The sequence below is a fragment of the Centruroides sculpturatus genome, unplaced genomic scaffold, assembly GCF_000671375.1.
Source record: "Centruroides sculpturatus isolate CEXI.00-Female unplaced genomic scaffold, Cexi_2.0 scaffold303, whole genome shotgun sequence".
Taxonomy (NCBI): Eukaryota; Metazoa; Arthropoda; class Arachnida; order Scorpiones; family Buthidae; genus Centruroides; species Centruroides sculpturatus.
The window spans coordinates 261,555-285,362 of NW_019384613.1; the positions used below are offsets into that span (position 1 = coordinate 261,555).

At 28.6% G+C, this 23,808-nt stretch overlaps 1 protein-coding gene across 1 annotated transcript in view; it reads left to right on the forward strand.

Annotated features, from left to right (window-relative positions):
* Positions 1 to 1,825: 1,825 nt before the first annotated feature.
* The window catches only part of LOC111625296 (ER degradation-enhancing alpha-mannosidase-like protein 1), a 50,638-nt gene continuing 28,655 nt past the window's right edge, over positions 1,826 to 23,808 (forward strand). The window contains exon 1 of the mRNA XM_023368415.1: positions 1,826 to 2,250. Coding sequence (XP_023224183.1) covers positions 1,931 to 2,250 — 320 coding nt within the window. The 5' untranslated portion in view covers positions 1,826 to 1,930. The remainder of the gene's footprint in view (positions 2,251 to 23,808) is intronic.

The window sequence follows — 23,808 nt, forward strand, 5'->3', positions numbered from 1 at the left end:
TTTGTAATTCTTTTAATATACCGTATTAGCCCGAATATAACGCGATATTTTTCGACCATTTATTTTCCGTTAAAAAATCGACTCGCGCTAAATTCGGGGTTTAAGTAATGGAATGTAATATAAAGAAGGACATTTTCCTACAGAGGTTGAAACGCGACTGAACGTCCGACCAATTCCTAGCTCGACAGACCACTTCAAAACAACCATGTGATCTAGTTAGTAGGCCTGCGCTTTTGTTTGCATAGCGCTACTATAGTGAGGCTATGTCTCCGCTTGTTAACGTCTCACGCAACTGTTTTGTTTCATTTGTTTTTTGCTCTAGTGACTAGCGACAGTTACTTTACCTTATTTTTTATTGCCCATAAAAAATGAGTGCGAGTAATAAAAGTAGTGTTGAGAAAAAAGGCTCATCAAAGAGTCAAATAAATAAAGGTACCAGGAGAACCTACGATATGAATTTTAAAATTATGGTTGCAAACGAGGCAGAAAGAACGAACAACTTNAACACTTTGAAATGTTTTCCCGATGAAAATGAATAATAATAATAATAATGATAAAATGTAAATTGAATTTTATCGTAACGAGTTTGCTTGAATTTCATTTCTTCTGAGATTGCAGCAGTGCACGACGGATAAGCTAGTAGTATATAAAAAAAAACTTAATTGCTCTTCAATTTAGCACCTGTCTTATATTTCTATCATGTTTCCTTGTAATGTTATAACAGTTTGAAACCCCACCAAATCCTTACAGACATTATTTTAATGGCATAACTGATTTTTTTATGAATGCTACTAACATTCTGTTCTATGTGAATGATATTGCCTGAAAAGGGCACTTATATACTGTTGAAAGTACTTGCATAAATAAACCTTTCCATAATGCCAACTGACAGTTTTGTTGATTTTGATAACATGTTTACTACAATGCCAAATGTATTGGGTTTTTCATGCATTTAACTATTCAAATTATAATAAAAATTAATTATTCATAATTTGATAATTCAGCAAATAGATGTCTGTTGAATTATTAGATTATGAATAATTATTCAACTACATTTAATATATTAGAAATAGCTACTTAAATTATTAATCTAAATATATAAAATTACTTGTCCTGACTGACTGAATGACTGATTCATCATCGCATAGAGCAAACTGCTGAATCTGAATAGGTAAAATTTGGTATACAGTTAGGGTATGTCATTTATTTGTAAATGTTAATATTTATATTTCTATTAAAACGATATCTTATATATAGTTATCACTATTTTATTGTAAATATCACTGATATGTTTAGTTTTTTTAACTCTTTCCGCCCTGTGAGCACCAAGAAGGCCTTTTTTTTTTTAGCAAGCCCATTATGGATTCGACCAGGCTCACAATTTGGCGCCCGGGTGGTGAGGGACGGGACTCGACATGTCCGGAAAGACCGAAAAATTCCTGGGGATTTATCGACCCGTTCGGATTTAATCCCGGTTCCCCCAGAGCGGTAGGCGACCTTGACCGCTCGGCTATCCGGCTGTCTACATACTGTACATAGTAAGAATTCATGGAAATTCGTTTCCATATTTACTTAAAATCAAAATCAGCAATTAACATCATTGATTATTATTAAAAATATATGAAATTTCGAAAAGTTTATTTTTAAAATGGATGTATCTACAACGAGCGATCTAAAAATATTTAAATTATTAATTTTGAATTTTTAACTTAATTTATTTTATATATTTATATTTTAGACCTTTAAAAATGAATTTAAAAAAAAAATTTAAGTATTTATTAAATTCGAAAGAAATATTGAAAGTGGCTATCTGGCAACATGTCAACAGACAGGATGCTGGTAATCGCGAATGTGTAGGTGACACGTCCGATAATTCTTTCTGACAGTCTGTTATTTGCCGAAGATCGTAAGTCTATGGGTACTCACAGGGATGGTGAAAAGTAATGCTGCAGTTTATATTACAACATTACGTGTTGTTATTGTCTGGTATATCGTTTCGACAGTTGTTTCGTTGGAAACAAAAAACTGCCATTTCGATAAAAATAATCACCCTCACGACATTTTTCTTCATAAACCTGGCCTTTACGATAAAAAATATGGTGTTTTTACCGAACAGATGAGGTTAGACATGTTGGACGAAATAAAAAATATGTTTCGGTTTGCCTACGATGGTTATATGAAATTTGCCTTTCCTAAAGATGAACTTAATCCAATTGATTGTATTGGAAGAGGACCAGATTATGAAAATCCGTAAGTTTATTATAAATTTCTTAAATATAAGATTTTTCTTAGGTAATTTTTTTAAGCTTTATACCAACCTTTTCTCTCTTAATTATATTTATAATAGAGTCATACATGATAAACATTTCCAAAATACACAGAATTTTTTGGGGTTGACCCATATAAAAAGTGCTATAAACAAACTCATGGGATTACTTGCTGATTCTGTTTTATTTTTTGGACAATGTTTTATTGATTTCTGAATAATTAATTTGTTGGCAAAAATGAAATTTATATCTGTTAATTGTCAAAATTGGATGTATATAGTTTGAGTAAGCTGTCAGTGAATCAAATTTTTAAAATTTAGATTGATGCAAATTTAAAGACTAATATAATAACCGACATTATTAATGTATAGTATTTCATATTAGTAAAACCATTAGATTAAAATGATATGTAATTCATAATTTATTTATCAAAAAATTCACATTAATTATATTAAAAGAGAAATCAGATTATATGGAAGAATTTTTTTTCTATAACATGACTGATTTTTTAACCAGTGATTAGATCTAATCCTATATGAGTATGGTTTGACCTATACAGATGTAAATTATTGGTTCTTAAAGTATGGTCCATACACGACTGGCGGCCTTTGAACATGCTTCAGGTGATCTGCAGGTTTACCTAGCCATTTTTCCAAAAGGCTGTTTAGCCATAGGTCAGATTTTTACACATATATCTCCTATATTAGGTTACGGGACAGACAAAATATTACGGCACACATTTAATTAAAGTCATATTGACAACAGAGTGGATGGGGTATAGGTAGTCCACAGATTGAATGACTTTGAGAATAACTGGTGTAAACAGTGCAATAATGCTTTGTACTGTACATTTAGATGACTACTTCAATATGATAATCATGTAATTGTATTAACTGCACAGATTTCATTAAACCAAATTCATTATGAAGACAATATAAAATGCATTTGTAAAAATGCTAATTTATACTAATATTATAAAGAGGTAAAGTTTGTAAGTTTGGATGTAGGAGGTAATCTCCAAAGCTACTCATCCAATTTCAAAAATTCTTTCACCACTATTTAAAATGGACCTTCAAGGCGGACATAGGCTGTATATTATTCTGTTAAACATTCATATAAATTAAAAGATATCATCTAAGTAAGCGTTATATTTTTGGTGTCAGTGGGTGGTGAGGGGCAAGACAAGTACGTATACGAGATAGGTAACCGCGTTGCGCAGTCGCGTGGTCGGCGAGATACACAGTGCACATGTCCGAACTTGTGATATATAAAATTACATGTCCTGGCTGATTCATCATCGCCTAGAGCAAACTGCTGAACCTAAATAGGTAAAATTTGGTATACAGTTAGGGTATGTCATGAAAATGCACACTAAGAAGGGATTTTTCGAAATTCCCCCCGTGGGGGAGAGGGAGAGGATTAAGGCTTAATCCGAAGAATGTTCTCTACTGTACTATTTTAGATTACAATTAGATTAAAATTGATACAAACTTTTTATTTTCAAACAAATTCCATACTTAAGATTTTTGGGATTCTAAGAGTAATAAAATAAATTTAAAAGCTCAAGTTTTTCTGTTTAACAATAGCAATAAAAAAGAATAGGAATAACTAAGATTTTTAGTATGTAGTATCTTCAGTTATTATGTATTGAGTCAAATTAACTAGGACATCATGTGGCTTTGTCATATTGTGATAGAATTGAGGCAGAGCCAGAAAGAAAAAAGTTATCCCTACACTTGTTAAGCATTGCAGAGACAATCTTTGTACCTGCCAGTCATGGAGAACATAATCATTGCACTGGCCAGGTATGGAGAGATGATCCAAGAACAAAACAGTCACCATCAATTGGTTTGTTCTTGTTTCGTTTGTTTTCGCACCTATTTACATTAGGTACACACAATGCTGTTTTTATTTTTGATCCCTAGGCTTAAATTCTGCTAATAAGGTGTGCTCAGTTGCATCAGAGAACACGGACATTGTCACTTTAATACCTCTGTGTAGTGGAAATGTAATCATGGACTTCTATTTTTTACATTTTAATGGACCCTTGTTACATTTTTGGATTCTTTATTGCAATTAATGGAAAATGGCAAAGTTTTATCAAAATCTATCCATTAAATTTTTAGAACACTCAATTCTGTAAGCCCATAGAAGATGTACTAGTAATTGTGGAATAATGCATGACTTTGTCATGCAATTCATGCAATATTGTTTGGTTATGGATGCTCATGGTATGACATTATATCTTGAAAATGAAGTCATAGACCCCTATTTTTTTTTATTACATTTCTGGATTCTTCATTGTAATTAATGGAAAATGCAAAGTTTAATCAAAATCAATTAAAACAGATTTTGAGAAGAAACAATTCAAAACATAGAAGAGGCTTTGCTAATACTCCACCTCAAATGTTTGTTACATAAAATTTAATTTATTTAATTACACATTTAATTTAATTAAAAGAACATTTAATTATTTGTGAATAAATGATACTTGAACAGTATAATAATAGTGTTTAAATAATAAAAAATAATAATTAGATGAATATCAATTTTTAATTTCTTTATTGGCATTATTTTAGCAATAAAGAGATTAAAAATTGTGTATATGGCAATTATTTCAAAGTCATATAGTTAAAAATAAAATTGTTTGTATCATTTTATTATTCTAAACTGTAATTAATTTTAAAATGAAATGATTTACAGTGATACCTTGACTTACGAGTTTAATTTGTTCTGTGACAAAACTTGTAACTCAAATTACTCATATGTCAGACCAATTTTTCCCATTGAAATGAATTGAAATGCCGTTAATCCATTTCAGACTCCTCAAAATGTTTTTATAAATAACAAATATTGTATAAAAACAATAGAATGTACTGCAATAAACTGGTTTTGTGGATGTTGTGGCGTTTGCTGCAAAGATAAAGAAAGGATGGAAAATTCGAGAAATGAGAGACAATGGTGTCACACAGATGAAAGTAAACTAATGCCTATGTCACTCAATCACATGTTTTTCTATAAGCTAGCCATTGGAAAAGTAATGAAAATCACAAAATTACAACAGTGTTTGAATAGATTAAGAAAAAGATGGGTTTTTGCTATTTCTATGGTTTGCTTTGGTTTTTGCTTTGCCAACTATCGGTGGGGTATTTGAAGCTGGTACGTAACCTGAATTTTAGCTCTCAACTCAAAGCAAAAAATCAACTGAGAGACTGCTCGTATCTTGAAAAACTCATAAGTTGGGACACTCATAACTACATTTTTATTTAATTAAATAATTAATGACATTGTATTGTACTTCTCCAAATTAATGACTTAAACACGTACAATATATTATGTTATGAGCTAAATTAATCTTAAGATATTATTTTCTATAATATTCAGTTTTCTATGAAATGAATTTTATTAAAAATATCGTTGCACAGTGATCGAATAGAAATGATAAATTAGACAAATAGATGACTAATAGAAAACTATTACTGCAATGTGATTTTGATGCATGTAATTGCAAATAACATCAAATTTATGAAAACAGATTATATCAGACCAATTATTTTAAAATAAAGTTTTATATGTTAAATTAATGCGTATAAATGAATAGAATATTGAATATGAGATTTATCAGTATTTATTTTATGAATAAATATTTACATATGTGCTGATCATATGTCAGAGATCTCAATGTGTAATTTTGAAAAAAGCTGGTATCATAGTCAAGAAAAGCTGACAGCCAGAATTTTAACTGAAATATGATGAGTTTGGTAATTTTAAAGGTATTCCTAGTGCAAGGCATACAGAAATGATGATAAATTGTTAAATATGATATATTTAATTTTATCACATCAATAACAATCCACGAAAAAACCTTTTTTTACGCATGTTATGTCACAATTAAATTCCACAAGTACTTTCGACCTCCACCAAGGTCTGCTTCAGGTGGTGACTGGCCGTGTTTCGACCTGACCGTTGTAACGATGTTGCCAACGATGTAAATAAATAAATGTGTGCGTCGGGTTTCACTCCTCTAACCGCCATTGCTCGAACTCCTCGAATAAATACTTCCACACCAGTACAAGTGTTTCCCCATCCCTGTAGTTGATGCAGTTGCCCCCCATGATAGCTTTGTGAATCTCCCAGGCCTCCAGGTAACGGAAGTACTTGTGGAATTTAATTGTGACATAACACGCGTAAAAAAAGGTTTTTTCATGGATTGTTATTATTCAACGCAGTGTTAAGTTGTTGGAATTCGTTTATCTTATCACATCAATTTTGTACTTTTCATTATTTTGCACTTTTTATACTAAATACAGTAGAGCATCGATTATCCGACTCAATTGGGGACTCAGGTTGGTCGGATAACTGAAAAAAATGAAAAAAATACATTATTAGTATAGTATATTAGTATATCCCATGTAATTAGTATATTAGTATATCGCTATTAACCAACTTCGCGTTGAATTTTCATTGATGTTAAGCCTAACAAATTTTTTTAAAAAATAATAATCGTTGCTATTGTATCGTTAAAAATTATTTTTAAATTATTTTATTGCTCACAAAACAAACAACCACTCATAATTAGAAAATTAAGTCTCGTTTAAATACTGGCCTCCCTTCAATGGTCGAGCCAGTACTGCCAGCTAAAACACGCAAAAATTTAACAAAAATAATATTAAAGTAGCCAAGACATAGCCAAATATTGTAGTGCCACATCACTAGTGGACATTTGAAATTTGCCGATTAGAACGGTCTGTTAACTGATGTGACAGTTAATCGGGGGTCGGATAATCGATGCTGTACTGTAATACAGAATAGAACCACAGTTACTAAATTTAGGTTGCAACCTTCCAGTGTGGTCACCAGGTACAACTTTTGTGGTATATAGTTTCCAAATAATAATCAATTTCCCTTCAAGTATTCTCTAGTATTTATAGTCTGCTTTTATCACAGCAACAGTTTCAAGCTTCGATTCATTGAGAGAAGTCCCAGTTTTTTGTAAATAATGTCCTTTATGTATTCCCACAAGATGAAATATTGGATACTGGATGAGCATGGAATCTATAGAATTGGTCTACCACATCTAACCCAGTACCCAGGAACATGCATTATCTGAAGGTGAATTTTTTCCATATTGAGTTCCTGTAATGAAGTTGCATTGTGATAACAGGCTTTGTTCTGAAAAACCAAAGTCCACACATTATTTTTTCTTGAATAGTTTCCATTTTGAAGTACAACGTCATATTATCTTCCAGACATCAATGTGGGATACAACATTGAATTTTTAATAAAACTTTTTGAATCACACTTTTATATTCTGTATGCAGTTTTATTTTGTTCGTCCTGAATATATTCTGTTGATTATATATATAATTATGGAATTAAAAACTAATTATTTTTCATTTATTATTTTTCAGAATATTAAATGAAAAAAATTAAATTAATTTTAAAATAAAAAAATCTTTAAAAACATAAAAGAGAAATACAGGCATACCTCGACTTACGTCGTTCTCCTGGAACCAATTACCGACGTAAGGCAAGGTATACCTGTATATTCATATAATACAGTCAGACTTCATTCAACTTTGTGTTAATGGAGTCTGACTGAAACTTAAAAGTTGATACTTTTTGTATTAATGACATTTGTATTAACTGAACTCACCATTGAAATGTGTGTTCTCCCCTGTTCAAGGACTGCAAATCTACTTTGCATAAACTGATAACATAATAATGGAATTTGGCTGTAATTGACAGAAATTAGATGGCAGTTTAAAACAATTTTTTAAATTTTTAACATAAGTTATATTGACTATAAATTTGTTATATTTGTCATCAAATACTTTATATATACATAAAACTGATGTGATATAAAATATTTAATAATGATAATGTAAATATATTGATAAAAAGTTAAGATATTAATAGATTTTATAAAAATGTCTAGACAAAAATATCAGTATAAAATTTAAATAATTTATAGTGGAAGATATAAACAATATACAGTATCTGTAAATATGAACCAGTTAATTATAATTAATAACTTCTTTTAAATAAAATTGTTATAAGTTAATAAAATAATCACAGCTGAATATTTTAATTCAGTTTACTAGAAATATAGCTAATATAAATACAGTGGTGCCTCGTATAATGTACTTAATCCGTTCCAGGTGCACGTCCGTTAAGTGAAAAGTCCGTTATACGAAATGCATTTTCCCATAGAAATACATGTTAAAACATATAATTCGTTCTGCAGCATAAAATAATTGTACTGTACCATAAAAAAAATGAAAATGGAGCAGTCATCAATTATGACGGGTAGTCAGATGTTGTGAGGAGGCGATGGAGGAACACTTTCTTCACACATTCATATAGATACAGACTTTTTACACATTGCAGTAGGTCTCTTTTTATTGTTTTTTAAAAAACAATAAAAAGAGTCAGATTTAGGAGAGGCTACTGGAGCTTTCCACTTGTTCCATCCTTTGTTTTTTGGCAGCTGGCTTCTTGAAAAACATATCCAAGGTGGTCTGTTTCTCTCTCTCTTCTTCAACACCTGTCGGAAATGACGGGCAAGGGTGTCATTGTAGAGATCATTGATCCTGTTGGCCTCAACTGTGTTTGGATAATAAGTGTTGGTAAACTCCTGAACCTCTCCCCATTTGACAAGGAAGATTTTGTCAATTTTCACTCCTTCTGATGATTTCTTGCATTGTTTCAATTGAAATCACCTTTCTGTTTTTTAGAAGCCATTATTTGCACAACACTTGAATAAATATAAATACCCTGCACTGAGGTGATGTAAGTAATAAACAAGGGAGCAAGACAAATCCCAACGGAAGCTCTGCGCTTCAGATCTACTAATAATATATTTTAATAATACTAATATATTATAAAATAGCAGATTGTCATTGGCAACAGCAAAAGAGTGGAAACATCATTTGCACTTGTTCGCAGAAAGTTCGTTGTTCGCCTCACGTAACTGCTGAACGGAAAGTCCGTTGTTCGCAGCTAGTCTGTTGCTCTAGTCACGTAATGGCCAAACAGAAAGTCCATTATTTGCAGCGTCTGTTATTCGAAGCGTACGTTATACGAGGCACCACTGTATTTGGAAAATCAAAAACTTACATTATTAACTTAAACAACAATTTTTAGAATTATAAAGTTAATGTGATCTAGTAGAATAAATCAGATATTGCATTCAGCTTGTTTTAATAGGGTGAATTTGATTGAATTCTTTTGTCTGCATATTTCTCAACTAGAAGTTGTGATACTATCTTCTATATTGTGTGTGTGTTATATATAATAACTAAATTTCTCAAATTCCTCTAAGCAATATACATACATTAAAAACATTATATAAAATAATAATTTTGCAAATTTATCCATTGTATATGATTGATTCTGCAAGATTTGTTTATTTGGTTGATTATTGATTGCAGTATACCCAATCAATGATACTTATGATACTTAAGTAATATTAAATGAATAATTATTGAACTTGATTTAATTTGTGTTTTAACTGATAAAAATATTAAAATCTTAGAAAATATATTTATATGAATTAAATTTATTCCACAGCTAATGATAAAAGCAAGCTGTTCAAACAGTTAATCACATACCATTTAAATATCAATTTTGATAATCATTAGGTTTGTACAAAGCTATATTGAATAAATTTAATTTGAATTTACCAATAAAGAATTGCCTTACACGTATATTGAATAAATATACAGTAAAACTGCCTAAAATGAAAAAACTACTTCAGAATGGAGCAATTTTTTTTATGTTAAATTTTACTATTAACTGGAAACCTGTTTAATGTGGAAACAGAAGAGATTTTTTGGGTACAAATAACATAAATATAACCTGAATAAAGCAGAAAATTAAGATTCCACTTGTGGACAAATAAGTAAAAATCACTTCCAGACATAATAATTAATGCAGAGCATGGCAAGCTCTTCTGAGAACAAGATTTTGGAGAAACCTTTCCAATGAAACAAAACTCACATGATTAGTGATACACATGCAATGTTTGTTAATATTAATCTTTATTGGAATTAACCAGGGATAGAATTGAGAATTTTCAAGAATTCAAATGAGTTTTTGAAAAATGAGTTCTTGAGAACAAGTAGTGAATGTAACTTATTAAAAACAATGAGAATAAAGTAACACACTGCCAATTTTCCATGTATAATTAGGAAGTAGTTAGCAACTAATTAGTTTTGCGTATTCAAGAACAAGTTTATTAATATTGTTAGTAATTACAGTTTTATGTTAATTATTAAGTAGAGTATTAAAATTCTTTGAAAAATTAGATGTGTGTATTACTGTAATGCAATTAGAATTTCTGATGGCAGAGTAAAATGTGCTTGCTTCTCAAATTGCCACTTGTTCATTGTCATTTGAGCTCATAAGGATCATATCTGACTAATGAGAAGTATCTAGTATTTGAAAGTGAGAACTTGAGACCTGGATTCTCAGAAAAGCTGACATTAACAAGATCACTGCTAATTAATTGAAATTCACAACTGAAGGAACTATAAGATCAATAATTGACTACATACAAACATAATGGAAATGTATTAAATGTATAACATCAGGCAGACTAGGAAAATATTAAAATATTAGTCAAAAGGATCTAGATTTATTGGTTACCTATGAAATATTGGAAAGACGACTCTGCAATACCATAATGGGCCTTTGGCCCAAATTTATGAAAGAATGATGATAAGTTGCTCAATGACAATGTGATCCTCATGTAGTTAGATGAGGATCACATTGTCATTTGGAGACATAAAATTGTGCTCATATTTAGGTGATAGTGTTAAAATCATCAAGTTGTAATTTATTTTAAAAGTTTATTCATAAGAAAAAATTTTTAAACTAAATTTATTTTAACAGAATATTTTCTAGAATGACATGTGTAGATTGCAAAATTGCATTTTTCCAACAGTGTTCAACATTAATAATTCCTAAATTAGTAGTTTTAATACCATTTCTAAGAAATATTTTGGTCAGTATATATTAATGCAATAATCTATATAAATAAAAATGTAAATGTTTTTGTTCAAAATCTTAAATTTCCAAAAGTTCTTCACTGATTGCTTTTGAAATTTTGAAACAACATTTCATTTGAATACGCGTGTGTTTTTATATTATATAGATATTGAAATTCCCCCGTGGGGGAGAGGGACAGGATTAAGGCTTACCGTGAAGAACTTGGCTTTTATAATATTTCAGATGCGGTTTTTTTGTGTTTTTGATTGCATTTTAATAGGATACGTCAAGAGAATGTACAGTACACTAAGAAGGGATTTTCCAAAATTCCCACCGTGGGGAGTGTTATACATTTATACATTTTGAGCCACAGCAACGCATTGCCGGGTACAGCTAGTTGATAAATAAGAAAAGGATGAGTTAATAGAGTAGTGGTAATAAAGAGGAAACATTCAGAAAATTTAAACTTTGTATCTATCTAAAAAAAAAAGTTAGAGATAGAAAAATGTTTGATTCTGGATGCTAAACTCACATGTTTCAATAATATGGCTGAGAATAGTTAATGTGGATTTGGATAATCCTTAGAATCAAATGAAGTTTTTCTTTGAAAGTTTCTTTAGAAAGCTAAAAGTTATTTGAAGTATATAAACTCAAGTGTATTATATTTTGGGTTTATACTTTGGCAGGTATGTTCTAATTATTAACTTATATTTTTAATTATATAAAGTAATTCATTCTAATTTTTACTTTGCTTTTTTTTGGCTAAACTTCTCATTTTTTAATTTTCTTATATTAATAAAAAATGAGTTATGTTAGAATTTAATTATAATTATTATTTGAAGTTACATTTAAATCCTTTGCACTATATCAGTCTTTCTCAAATGTTTTAGCTAAGAATAGTAATTTTTGTTGAGTTACACTCTAAATACATTATGCATATGTGATAGTTACACAATATAATAAGATATTTTGTTTAAATCATAATAAAGTTTTAGAAATAGCAAATAAATATTCTAATTTTAAGTTTTCCATAAAACAATGTAACAATGTTACTTCCACCTGGATCAGTTGGTAATGGGTCATAGACTTTGCTTTGGAAAATGTTGCATTATATAATCATTACCATTTAAAATATTATAAGAAATACATTAGGTCCATTTTATCCTTAAATATTTTAAAGATTAATAATAATTTTTTATTTTTTTCAATTACACTTAGTAACTAATAAGGGAAAATGAATATATTTAATGTTCCATAAAATAAATTAATACTCAAAATTAACATTTTAATACTGTATTAATTGATATTTTTAATTACTTATTAGTGAATAATTATGTAATACAAGTATAGTTTCATGGCTGTAATTTTTAATGTAAAAAACATATATCTTTTTAATATGCTTCAAATATTAATTAAGCATTTTTAAAAAATAAACAGATATAAAAGTATATGTTGTATAAAATATTGAAAATTTAATGCAATTTTATGTAAAATCTATATGAAATAAGATTTGAAAATATGTCAGAGATAACTAGTTTAAGTATCCCCCAAAGAAAATTACAGGTTTTTAAAATGTCATTGTCCTAGTTTTATTTTCCTTTAACTATCTAGTTTTTCTAAAACAAAACAAAAAAATTTCAATATGTTGTTATAAGGATAAACTTTGTGGTATTTTGTAGGTGTGTGTATATGTGCATAGTTATTTTTAGAACTACTTAATTATCTTCAGGGTCATCTGATAAATTTAATTAAACAACAATCTTAAATAAATTTGTAGATAAGTTGGTTTCATAACAAAAATTTTTAAATATTATGATTGATTAATTGTTAGTGATGAAATTTAATATATATCAGAAATATTAATTTAATATTTTATGTATATTTCTAATTAACTGAAACAATTATAAATTATATATATATAAACTTTCTAAAAATAAAAATTTGTGGCTATTCATTGAATTCATTTATAAAAAATATATGTAAATATATTAATTAAGGAAAATAAAAAGATTTGTTAGTGATTCCAATCCAGAAATTTAGTTTAACTTTTTCAGTGTTCATCAGAGTGGAAAGGAAATTAATGGAATAAAAAGCATCAAACAACTTTAATGCTAATTAATTATAATAGTAAATAAGTAGAACTAACAATTTGTGTATCTAAAAGAATTTATTGAAAATAGATTTGAATAGTTCATAAATATCAAGATAATATATATTTTTTTATTTGTGTAACTATTGTAATCTTAAATACAATTACACAAGTTATAAAAATATAATGGAGTGTAACTACATTAGCTAGGATGTTTATTGATTTATAAAATTCAGTTTTAATTAGATCAAACTACAGAGAATGAATGACATTGAGGAATGTGTGTATCCTTACAGTATAACAAAAATTGTATACTTAATATACTTAATTAACATGAAATCTTCATAACTTAGATTATTAAGCAATGTATAATAGAGTATGCAATAAACTTAAAAGATGTTTACAGGTCAGTGACTTTTTAAAATCCAAACTTGTCTTATCCTCAAACTGGATTTTGAAAATCAGCTCTGTTGGCATGAATAAAAATGTTGACACTACTAGTTATTTATCAATAACGTGACATTGATTTTCAATTTATTTTTATGATAATTTTAACTGGAACAGATCAAAGTCAACAGAGTTTACTGTTTATATGTTTATAACACTGAATACACTGTATATCTACAATTTATTGACCTGGATTAAGACAATTAATAAAAAATTTAATCTGATTAGATATAAAAAAATGTTTTTTGTATTGAATACAGAATACTCAAAAAAAACTTAACTTTCATAGAAAACTTTAAGCATAGATAGTTCTTTTAAATTGTTATCAATGAATAGTTTTATTAACAATTGTGTTGCAACTTTAAAAGAAGAAGAAAAAAAAACAGTAATTGAGTAGTCAAATTAAAATTTTAAAAACCTAAATATCATAATTACATTAATCTCTCTATTTTCCTTGTTATATTATACATTATAGCTTTCAATTATCTTAAGATTTTTTTCACATTTTTATATGAAATTCTACTGCTCCAAGGCAAAAGGCTCTAAGTTCAAGAAAATTGTACTACATAATTTTAAATTCTTTTGGAGATAAAGCTTGCTTTGGAGCAGTAGATTTTAACAGCTTTGCCATGTAATACAGTTCTTTTTGTATAATTTTTTAATGTATTCTTTATTCTATACAAACACTTATGTTATGATCGTATATTATGCTGTATGTGTATATGACAAAGCTGTATATACAGTGCAGTATATATAGCTAACCACTATACCCACTATAATACGGATATATAGCTAACTGCTATAATATGGATCCGCTAAAATGAAGTAAAATTACATATTGACCACTTTCAACATGTATAGAATGTTGTCTTTATGTGAAACAAAAACAAATTTTGGAACATTGATATAAATTTTAACATTAATGTTAATGCATTCTAATTGGAGTGCACATATTATTTTTAAATGTTTAATGCTAATTTGTTTCTAATTGGAACATATAATACATTTTAAATTTAATTTTATGGAATGGTGTGTAATTTTTGTTCTAAAATTTGTTTTTATTTTTCCTGAACAAGACATTCTATACACGAAAGTGCTTGCAAGATATTTTGTATTTATTTTTGTGTTTTATTCATCAAAACTTTATTAACACTAATAGACAGTGCTCATGAAATTTTATCTGATAAGAATCTGGCATGAGAAAATAATTTTTGTTATATTGATCTCATATATGTATTTTTATGGCATAAACTTTCAAAATATTCTATTTTTACAAATATATTAGTAATATCAAAATTGTGTAAAAAATAAAATTTATTACTGGTACATCAAAAGTTTATATAAAAATATAGTGTTGAACTCAGGAAAGGTTTCCCTCTGTAATATATAGTTGCAGTGTGGGCATTTTGATCATTTTTTGTGTTTTTTATAATTTCATGGGAGTAATACTTTATTTGCAAAATAAAGCATTTATCATTCAAGTTTTTGTTAACTCTGTTATTTGAGTTATTCCTGTTGTTTTTCTTCAGAATATAGATTTAACATGTGGAATTTCGTGTTTCTAGTTTAATTTTTCATATTTATTACAACTTTTATTCCAGAAAAGGTAAAGCAGCATCATGTGGTCATGAAATTCTACTTTATTTGTATAAGTCACAGTTTTGCATATCATATCATTATAGACAAAAATTTTCAGTCAATCAATTACTGAATTAACATCTTATACTTTTTCTGTAATGCCTAGCAAACAAGTTTCCAATATTGTCTACTTATGTGTACTGTACATTTGATTGTATTGTGGAGTTTTTTTTACAGTTGTCAACCTTTACCTGTGTATTGTGAAATTTCTTTTTTTAATTTTCTATTTTGATTTTAAAGGTTAATTTGAGTTTATAAATTTTTCAGTATCCAAATTACACTCACTTTTCAATACACAGTCTTAATTTGCTTTCATTGTTAACCAAAAATATAATAATTTCTTCTTAATCTTTCTCTTGCACCCATCACTACTTCCAGATTTTTTTCTGTTTTTCTAAATAAAGCAATGCAGTAAACTATACTTCACCCAACAATAAAAATTTACAGGCATGTTATATGATAGTACAGTATATATATACCTGAAGTAAAATAAACTTTGAATGTAAAAGAAAATCAGAAAAAAGACAAATTAGTTGTGTAATAATCAAATCAACTAACTATAACTAATGTAAGTGATGTATAATGCATAAACAAAATAATGGAAAAAATTAACAAAATGAATACATACTTTATTTGAATAAAATGTAACAATACAGTTCCTGGCATTACAGGTACAAGGAGAAATGAGAAGCAAAAATAAAAAAATGTGCTGTAATTTATACTAGCATACATGACCTCATAAGGATTAACAATGATTGGAATCAAGTTACAGATTAATTTTTTATTTATATATTCAACAAAAAACTATTTTGTTATGTTTTTTTGGAACTATCTTACTTCATTTGGAAAATTTTTGTAGAAAATCCTCTGTATAAAATATTTTTATTGGAATCAAATTCACATTTAACCTGAATGTTTTCGGATAATTTCAAATATTACTAATTGTCTTCAGAAGAAAAACCTTATAACATAATATTTTGGAATGTTTGAACATAACTGTTATAATTTGATTATTTTGGCATTCACTGAAATGTTTATATATTTAAATGCTATGTATATAAAAAATCACTTTAATCCGAATCGGTTGATTTTTTTATATACCTTTAAATGCTAATTAAGTAAGATGGACTTAATCTATCTCTGGAATCATAATTTTATTGAATGCACACACAAATATTTTTTTATGCAATCACATCTTTTATTTTGTAAAAACCCAATTACATGTCATTAGTAGCATAACTGATGAAATGTAAATAGAATACATTTGAAATAAAATATTAAATAATATGAAATATGACAATTTAAGGCAAAATAAAAAAAAATTACATGCTTGTTTCACATATATTAAAAAGTACATGGAAAAATTTTTAATCATTTAACTGTTTTAAATTGTTAATATAATTATCTAATCAGCAATAATTATTTAATATAAATGTTAGTTTATCAAAAATATTTTTTGATAAGAAACTTTTTTGATTATGTTATGTATTATACTAAATAATCATCATTCTGGTTATATTTATTTTGATATTTGATCATGAATAACAGTCTTTTAATATTCAGCACAAAGTATTTGCTGGATATTAAAAGGTTGTGTTATTCATGATATATATTCATCTAAATTGGCAATTTTTTGTTTGATATTTGAATGTTATGTTGGTTGAAAATTTATAATGTACATTATGAAAATATCATTTTTGGTTTTAAGTCTGTTAAATATCTTTGAGTTTAAATATTATCTTTTGAAACTTTAAAATTTGTAGATTTATTTAAAATTTTCATAGTAGTTCATATTCAAAAGCATTCAAATCAGTTATTATACATTCCCTTATAAAAGACTACAAGTAATTATTAATTAGCTGTACGAAAAATAAATAAAACTGAAGCTTAGATTTAGGATGAATATTTTTTTTAAACTAACTGTCAGGGTTTGGATATAATGGAGGGTAATGTCGAAGGTAACACAAAGAAAGTGGAGAGAACTAGAAAGCGATGTCCGTTAGACCACAGCACACATTCCAAACTAAACTATACTGGACCAGAGTACAATTCCCTTGACGAACATAACAGACCCCACACATAGCAGAGGGGAGGGCGCGACGATCACAAAGACAAAGGTCACATACACAACTTTCTAACACCCTCTCTATCGGTGTGCCCGGAGTCTGCGTATACACTGAAACTTATCATTTAATAATTTTTTTTTTTTTTTTTTTGTACACCCATTTATTTGAAATTATTTTTCTGTCCTTTGGGCGTGGTACTAATTCCCATGTATTATTTTCCATTAAAGACTTATATTCCGAATCCATGGCATTTAACCATTCGTGTAATTTGACATCTTGATTGAAAGAACTTGAAATGGTAATTATCTTTTTAGGTTTATCACGACCTTGTTGACTCTGTCTTCTTCCAATTCCTCCAGAAGGCGGGCGCGACTGCCTGCTAGCGAAATTCGGCATGAAGGGATCCGAATAATTTTGTGGCGGCACAGGAGCGGATGCAGGTCGATTATCGTCCGGTAATTTCTGGAGATGCGCCTTTTCTTTAACTATTTCCACCGACGGAAGGTTTCGCGGTTTCTGCAAACAGAGTGGTTCTCCTTGATATTTTAATAGGAAAGCCCGATCGTATATCTTTTTACCTTCGGGGTTAATAGGACTCCATTGATCTTCTGAATAATTATACTTTAATTCTGGCTCTTTTATGGAGTTTTCAGTCACGGAATTTTCATTATTTTTTATCCTATTCTGGACTTCCATACTAACTCTTATGTTTTCCTCATTTTTCTCGGCCACTTTCCTCTTCTCTTCCAATAAATCAGTATCTGATTCGCAAGTGTTTATCTGAGGAATGACCTCGACCACATTTGAATCTGGAGTAGGTGATAGCGATGGAATAGACATATCCTGAGTATTTACATCTGTTTTATCTAAAAATGCATCCATATCACCACCCTCTTTTGTTTCTCCTTTTCTGTTCAGATCTTTCCATTTTTTGGCTTTACCTTTTTCTTTTAAATCGTTGAAGTTTAGATGACCAAGTCGTTGATGCCATCTCAAAAGATTGTCACTTTCTTCCGCATTCAATACTGCGTCAGATCTAGTTTCTACTACGTACAGCTGATCCTTTTTCTTTGCTATCAAGGCGATGGAACCATCTTGGCGAGTGACAGTTGCAGTTTCTCTTTTGAATGTGACAGAATATCCATGTTCTGTTATTTTGGGTACAGATATCAAGTTGTTTCTCAAATCTGGAACGGCTATCACGTCTTGTAGCTTGATTGTATTATTGGTGTTGTTGACACGCACGCTTATATTAATTGTTCCAGTTCCAACGGATCTTAATGCATCTTTTCCTGCAGTTTGTATTTCTTTGTGATCTTGATTTATCTCTGTAAATTTCGTACAGTCGCTACACATATGTGCGGTTGCTCCGCTATCAAGACACCAGTCTGTTGAGTTTAGAGGTTGAGCCGTTTGTACTGTGACCGCCATAGCGTCATTCTTTTTGCGTGTATTGTTCCTTTGCGAATATCTATTATTACTTCTACACTCAGCTGCACGGTGGCCCGGTTTAGCGCATATGTAACATGTTCCTGTGAATTGTGAAGAAGAACGACTATTTCCTTTTGGGTAGTTTTGTCGGAAGGAACTTTTCTTTTGTTTCGATCCTATGTACAGAGCACTTTGTTCGACTAAAGATTCTTGCTTCTCTTGTCGTCTTACTTCTTCTTCAATTAATTTTATTTTTAATAATTCAGGTTTCGGTATGTCGTCTCTGGACTCGATGGCAATTCGAAATGTCTCGTATTCATCGGGCAATGAATTTAGTAACATTATAGATAGTAACTCACTTGGAATTGGGATACCCGCTTCTTCTAATTGTTCAGCCTTTTCCATAAATTCACTTACATGTCTCGACATTGATTGTTCAGTTCCCTTTTTCATCTGATAAAGTTGTTTGTATAGCACTGCCTTTTTAATTGGACCTTTCGATTTATGTATCCTTTCCAATTCATCCCATGCTTCTTTGGAAGTTTCTGCCCTCTTTATATGGCTCAACTGGTTCTGCTTAACGCCTAGTAAGATTAATGCTAAAGCCTTTTCATCTTTTGTTTGCCAATCTATTCGGCCAGGATCGGTATCTGGTTTTTCTATGGATCCATTTACGTACGACCAAAGTTCATTGCAAACAAGTATGCTACGCATTTGTAGCTTCCACGATTCGTAGTTGCCATCATCGAGTTTATCTACATGCTGTGTCCCCACACTATTCATGGCGTTGCTCTTTGTTCAGACGGGTTATGCCTTTCGTAAGCAAACAAGTATATATCACTTACTTGAATCTCCAATTAGATGTTTTTCGTATGGTAAACCTCGATCATTAAACCCTTAAACCAACCACGCTCTGCTACCATGTCAGGGTTTGGATATAATGGAGGGTAATGTCGAAGGTAACACAAAGAAAGTGGAGAGAACTAGAAAGCGATGTCCGTTAGACCACAGCACACATTCCAAACTAAACTATACTGGACCAGAGTACAATTCCCTTGACGAACATAACAGACCCCACACATAGCAGAGGGGAGGGCGCGACGATCACAAAGACAAAGGTCACATACACAACTTTCTAACACTAACAAATATTTAATTATTTTTTTAGTATATAGTAGTAATAATAGCAATTGATCAAATTATAGGACAACTTACTTTTTATATCTTAAGAAACACTCCATTCTATATTCATTGATATTTGCTAATTATTAAGAAGCTTTTATGATTGAATGAGAAGAATTTCTCTTTGTTGGACATTGTTATAATAATGTAGTTATAAATCATTTTTCAAACTATAAAAAAAAATTAAGTTAAAAAATTAATCTAAATATTAAATTAATGAAAACAGGTTTGTAACTATTATGAAAGTTATTTATCATTGCAATTATACAGAAATACATTATTGAAGTAATGAAAATAACAGGTTTGTTATTACTGTATTATGAAAGTTATTTATTATCACAATTATACATTTTGACATATTATTTATTCTTTTTAATTTCCTTTGTGATTTGAAATGTTAGCAATCAAAACTGTCATAATAATTCAAACTATTCTCAGAAATATTTGAAAAAGAGCAGTATTGTAGCTATGTTCTTGGTAATTTAAAAACTCACATAAAAATAATAATGTGTTGTAAAACATTTTTTCTATCTAATGAGGTGAGAATATTCAATGAATATAGAACATCTTGATGCAAATCTGAGAATGTTTTGAAACAAATTATAAGAATTTTTAATATAAAGGGCAGAGATTTAATGAAATGCTAATAAAGTGTGAAGATTCTGCTAGAAAATGAACACTTTTCTTCAGCTTTTTTGGTACAGGTTTAATGGAAGATTGATCAAAATTAGAATAAAAAAAGTTGAGATAATTTAAAGCTATTAAATTCAGAAAATATATCCAAATATAAAGACAGTTTTTAACTAATTATTAGAAATATTTTTTATGATTTACTGTTAACTGTAATTGTTTGCTTGTATTATCATCATTAAGTGAAAAGCTTAATAATAAAATTGCTAAATTTTTAAAAAATGAGATGAAAAAAATTGAATAAAAATTTTCTTCTTGGTTATAAAATCAAAAAACAATAAGAAAAAATTATGGAATAGCTTCCAGAAGTTGTTAATAAAATCAAAGTTGGATCACAAATCTTCTTTTAATTTGAAATTGTTCTGTTTATCACTTGTATAAAACTGTACATGGTCTTCTAGCTTCAGTCTCATTTATTGTATATTTTAATGAAATGTAATAGAAGTGTGTTATTGTCTGTTTCATTTATGTGATCAAACACTGAATGGTTTAATAAAAATTATTGTAAATATATCATATCTTTACTGTTTGTAATTTGGAATGATTTATGAAGACCTTTTTTTAACCTAGATCAAGATCATATTAATTAATGAAGGATATCTTTGCTACGAGTGACATTTGAAGACAGTAAGTTGAGAATTTATGAATAAACAGTTGAGAATATAAAAGTTCTTTTCCTAAACTAAATGTAGCCCATAAACTAAATGTAATAGCAACAAAAATAAAGTGTGATTCACTTCCTTATTGCATTGCACTATATATAAGGTGCATGTTACTATTACTTAATTTAATCAAATTAAGAGTATAATTTTATTCTGGAAACTATATATTAGATATTTTGATGATGCAGTAAATAATCTTAAATCTGTATAAGAGTGTTTATGTGCATTTGCATTATTCATTGCTTTTAGTGATTAATGCCATCATACTAACCTAAATCTTTCATCATAGTTGAGTTGTCTGGTTGGTTATTTGGGTTAATACATTCCTAGGAAATTACTAATAATGTGTTTATCATAGTTAACTTTGTAAACTTAGGTTTTTAAGAGTGTTTAATATTGATTTAAAAGAATAATATTTTAGGTATAATGCTATAATGAAATTAAAATAAAACATTTCATTTAAAATAGTTCAGAGGGAGTTTGTATTGTTAATAATTTATTTTTATTCTTCAATTAGAATTAGAGAACTTACTTGTATATATAATTAACTTACTGTATATTTATAAGTTTTAATTATTGATTGATATAATTTAATTTTTGGAAGTAAACTCTAATCAGAAATTATAGAATTAAAGCTGAGACTTCACTAGTGTAAAAATCCTCACCATAATTACTTTTAATCACATGACCATGATATTTTATGCCAGAGTAGGTCGTAAAATGAGTGTAAAGCAAGTCAAGCAGTGTTCAACTTTTGACGCAAATAAGTCTGTAAAACAGTACCATCAACCAATCAGAAGNCAATCCAGAAATTTAGTTTAACTTTTTCAGTGTTCATCAGAGTGGAAAGGAAATTAATGGAATAAAAAGCATCAAACAACTTTAATGCTAATTAATTATAATAGTAAATAAGTAGAACTAACAATTTGTGTATCTAAAAGAATTTATTGAAAATAGATTTGAATAGTTCATAAATATCAAGATAATATATATTTTTTTATTTGTGTAACTATTGTAATCTTAAATACAATTACACAAGTTATAAAAATATAATGGAGTGTAACTACATTAGCTAGGATGTTTATTGATTTATAAAATTCAGTTTTAATTAGATCAAACTACAGAGAATGAATGACATTGAGGAATGTGTGTATCCTTACAGTATAACAAAAATTGTATACTTAATATACTTAATTAACATGAAATCTTCATAACTTAGATTATTAAGCAATGTATAATAGAGTATGCAATAAACTTAAAAGATGTTTACAGGTCAGTGACTTTTTAAAATCCAAACTTGTCTTATCCTCAAACTGGATTTTGAAAATCAGCTCTGTTGGCATGAATAAAAATGTTGACACTACTAGTTATTTATCAATAACGTGACATTGATTTTCAATTTATTTTTATGATAATTTTAACTGGAACAGATCAAAGTCAACAGAGTTTACTGTTTATATGTTTATAACACTGAATACACTGTATATCTACAATTTATTGACCTGGATTAAGACAATTAATAAAAAATTTAATCTGATTAGATATAAAAAAATGTTTTTTGTATTGAATACAGAATACTCAAAAAAAACTTAACTTTCATAGAAAACTTTAAGCATAGATAGTTCTTTTAAATTGTTATCAATGAATAGTTTTATTAACAATTGTGTTGCAACTTTAAAAGAAGAAGAAAAAAAAACAGTAATTGAGTAGTCAAATTAAAATTTTAAAAACCTAAATATCATAATTACATTAATCTCTCTATTTTCCTTGTTATATTATACATTATAGCTTTCAATTATCTTAAGATTTTTTTCACATTTTTATATGAAATTCTACTGCTCCAAGGCAAAAGGCTCTAAGTTCAAGAAAATTGTACTACATAATTTTAAATTCTTTTGGAGATAAAGCTTGCTTTGGAGCAGTAGATTTTAACAGCTTTGCCATGTAATACAGTTCTTTTTGTATAATTTTTTAATGTATTCTTTATTCTATACAAACACTTATGTTATGATCGTATATTATGCTGTATGTGTATATGACAAAGCTGTATATACAGTGCAGTATATATAGCTAACCACTATACCCACTATAATACGGATATATAGCTAACTGCTATAATATGGATCCGCTAAAATGAAGTAAAATTACATATTGACCACTTTCAACATGTATAGAATGTTGTCTTTATGTGAAACAAAAACAAATTTTGGAACATTGATATAAATTTTAACATTAATGTTAATGCATTCTAATTGGAGTGCACATATTATTTTTAAATGTTTAATGCTAATTTGTTTCTAATTGGAACATATAATACATTTTAAATTTAATTTTATGGAATGGTG